The sequence below is a fragment of the Aspergillus pseudonomiae genome (assembly GCF_009193645.1).
Source record: "Aspergillus pseudonomiae strain CBS 119388 unplaced genomic scaffold BDV37scaffold_274, whole genome shotgun sequence".
In the NCBI taxonomy this organism is placed as follows: Eukaryota; Fungi; Ascomycota; class Eurotiomycetes; order Eurotiales; family Aspergillaceae; genus Aspergillus; species Aspergillus pseudonomiae.
In genome coordinates, this window is record NW_022476266.1 from 1 (window position 1) to 3,125 (window position 3,125).

General features: G+C 41.2%; 1 protein-coding gene across 1 annotated transcript; it reads left to right on the plus strand.

The window, feature by feature from the left end:
• The first annotated feature begins 1,092 nt into the window (after window positions 1-1,092).
• BDV37DRAFT_267401 (Zn(II)2Cys6 transcription factor domain-containing protein) lies at window positions 1,093-2,330 on the plus strand. The gene is made up of 2 exons (XM_032084024.1): window positions 1,093-1,280; window positions 1,335-2,330. Exons 1-2 carry the CDS (start codon window positions 1,131-1,133, stop codon window positions 1,590-1,592), a joined length of 408 nt encoding a protein of 135 aa, XP_031934090.1. The 5' UTR covers window positions 1,093-1,130; the 3' UTR covers window positions 1,593-2,330.
• The last annotated feature ends 795 nt before the right edge of the window (window positions 2,331-3,125 follow it).

Here is a 3,125-nt window from a genome sequence, read left to right on the forward strand (position 1 = left end):
TAGGTAACTGCCTCCAAGGGTACGGTAATATAAACTGGAAAAGGTCTTGCTAAGGTGACCTGCGTGCTGCTAGCTAACTACACTCAAGGTTGAGTAAGAATATGATCTCTATGTATAATTTATTCATACTTTAAAAAAGCAAGTATTTCTCACTAAGAGAGGAAATACTGGCTTATAGGGTCAGTGTGTAATATCCGATGAGGATCAGACTGGTGGGTAACAAAGGGCTAGTATTTTGTTCAGTATGATCATGTATTGCCTCTGTCTTGAGACCTACATCATATGATAACCATGGAATCCGGACGCAATATTTCTAGTATGACGCGCATCTGACGGGGGCTTTATGAGCATTGATCAACTAAGTTTGTTGCGCAAGGAGATTGAATTTAAGCCAGTACATATAGATGCCCAAACTAGCGACCAGGATAATGGTCCAGAGCCTTTTGAAAAGCTGAGGCAGTCTAAGGTTTTCACGACCTGGTGATGACAATGAGATGTACGAGGTGATTGTAAACAGGCCTGAGCGAGGTTGCAAAGCTTTAGCTATTGAACTAGTACTCTGGCTTGGCCATCGCATCTGGGCTTTGCGCTCAACTCAAAGAGTTCAAACTCATCCTTGGCTCAATTTCTAGCTAACCTAGGGTAGCAGATCAGCCTCTCAGAAAATGACGTCAGCTAGCCTCAGGAAAAGGTTAATGGTATGGATTTCACACTATTGAGCTTTAATTTGCTGATTGAATTTGTCATATTTGTTAATCTAATTTATAAATGAGGCTCCTTCCACTGCCCGAGGAAATTTGAGACAATATTTTCATCTGCTGACTCTTGTCATATGTTGCTATTTCTATTTCAAAATTTTAAGTTACTCTTGTAAAACAATTCGGCCACCCGTTTTTTCGCGCTATGGATTTCCTTCTTATGTAGTATGCTAAACATAGATTGAACTCTACGATCACTAGTTATGATGTCAGTGAGATTATATGATAGCAAGGATACAGAAAGAAGCAAGCAGAAGAAAATAAGTTGCGGAGGAGAGGCAACACTATATAATAACTTGGTCAGCCAGAAGGAACAGTGTATAATTTCCAACCCACTTCTGTTAAGCTTTTATTTTCCTGTAATTCTTAGGTATGTCCAGAAATACTGGAAACTCAGCAAGACTCTTACTTCCTAAAAACTCAATACAGGAAGACCCTCAACGAGACTCTAATTTAGGTACTGTCTTGAAGCGAAGGCGACAAACTACTGCTTGCACAACTTGCCAAAGGAAACGTACAAAGGTGATTATGTGTTCCTTTCCTTACTTCTCTTTTCAGGTTTTTGACAACTAACAGTGCACCGGTACGACTCCTTGCCAGGGATGTACAGCCTCGGGTTCTGAGTGCGTATTTGATTTCTCGAAGGACAAACGCCGCAAGGAAACCTTGCTAAAAGCACAGAGAGATGCATTGGACACCTACCAAATTCTTTTACAGTTAGTCCGCATTTTGTATGATGGCACTGATGAAACTGTCAAGAAACTCCGAGGAAATATACAAGGTGTTCCCTCACTCCAAGAGGCCATGGTAAATTTGCGATCATTATTCCCTTAGTGATCATCTTTGAGCTTGTTCGCTTGGTAAGGCTTATATTAAGCTCACTGGCGCAGTGTTAGCCTAGCATCACTTTGACCCGAGAGCAGTTCCAGAAGGGTTGTAAAATCAATATCAAGTGCGCCAAATTACATATTCATGTTTAGCTTTGAGAAGATTAATAGTCCTAGCGTACAGGTGTGGTTATGGCGGCTTTCATTTACCCTTACTTCCCTTCCAACATGGAATATATACGCTGCCACAACTATAGCTATCTAGTTTTACACGGTACCGTTACGAGCAGGCAGAAGCAGAAACAAAGATCTTGTAAAAGCATGTACTATCCTTCTTGCCCCTGAATATTTTGGTTTGATTATCGACTCTTAAAAAGCTTCTAAAAATGACTATCCTTCCGATTGAGACTGGTATAGCTTATAAATGGGACATAATGTGGTTGAACGACGGATAGTCCACAGTATCACCTGTTGCAATCGTTATATTTGTATTTAACTTTTGATCTCCCTGCGATACAGAACGAGACACCACAAAAATGATTGACATTTTACGGGACGGCGAGTGCCAAAGCGGTGAAATAGTCGCCCGTAAGATACGTGGTTTCCTTGGCATATCGGGGGAGACCTCCTTAAAAAACTGTCCTTTTTGGCCGTTGATACAGCTAGCACTCACAACGGGAAGGCCTCAGCAGAAAATTATGTATCCAATACTTGGACAAATATAGTGAATGTAGGATGTGACGCGATTTACAAGGCAACAGCTGGAGTAGTTAGTTTACGTTGAATTATATAAGACAATATATTACTAACTTGTCACCTTTCGAGATATACCTCGCGCGAGCTGACATACCAACGAATACAAGCCCTTTTGTGTACAGCCATACAGACCAGGTCGCAGGGTGGCTAGTTCAGCTCATTGTACTGCAGATATAAAATATAAATGACATAGCAGAATGACAGTGAGGCGAGGAAGCTTTCTTTCTCCGTGACTTGAGGCTTATAGCCAGCCGCTTATAGCTTACATGACGTGATGTACTTGGGTGTCAGGACAAGACTTTATGGATGAACACATAGAATACAATCCTTGTCTGCTATACCCCTGTTGATAATTCATTCCTTGCATCTGTTAAAGGTAACCATGAACTAACTAGCAATTGCACCAAAGAAGTACATCTAAATATCAATCGAGCAGTGGGGCGGCCACTAAATCTACATTTGACGTGGCTTCATTATTATTAATATTTTGTAGATGAAATATGGCGATTGCAGCACATATATGTTCTACACTTTTCCATCAGCACTTTGCAAACGGTGTGAACAAAGCTGGAAAGACTTGGTCATGAGGGATTTACAGCAATGGGGTTATGTTGGTGGTTCTCTTAGAGTATTTTGATCACGTCAGGATACATTCATTGGCTCTTTCAGAGATAGTCTACGAGTTGGTTGCACCTCAGGAGGCCACAGCAATAATCATGCCACATCGCCATCGAGCAGCTATTCGGTGCCAACAAATTCGCACAATTTCGATCACACGATAAGT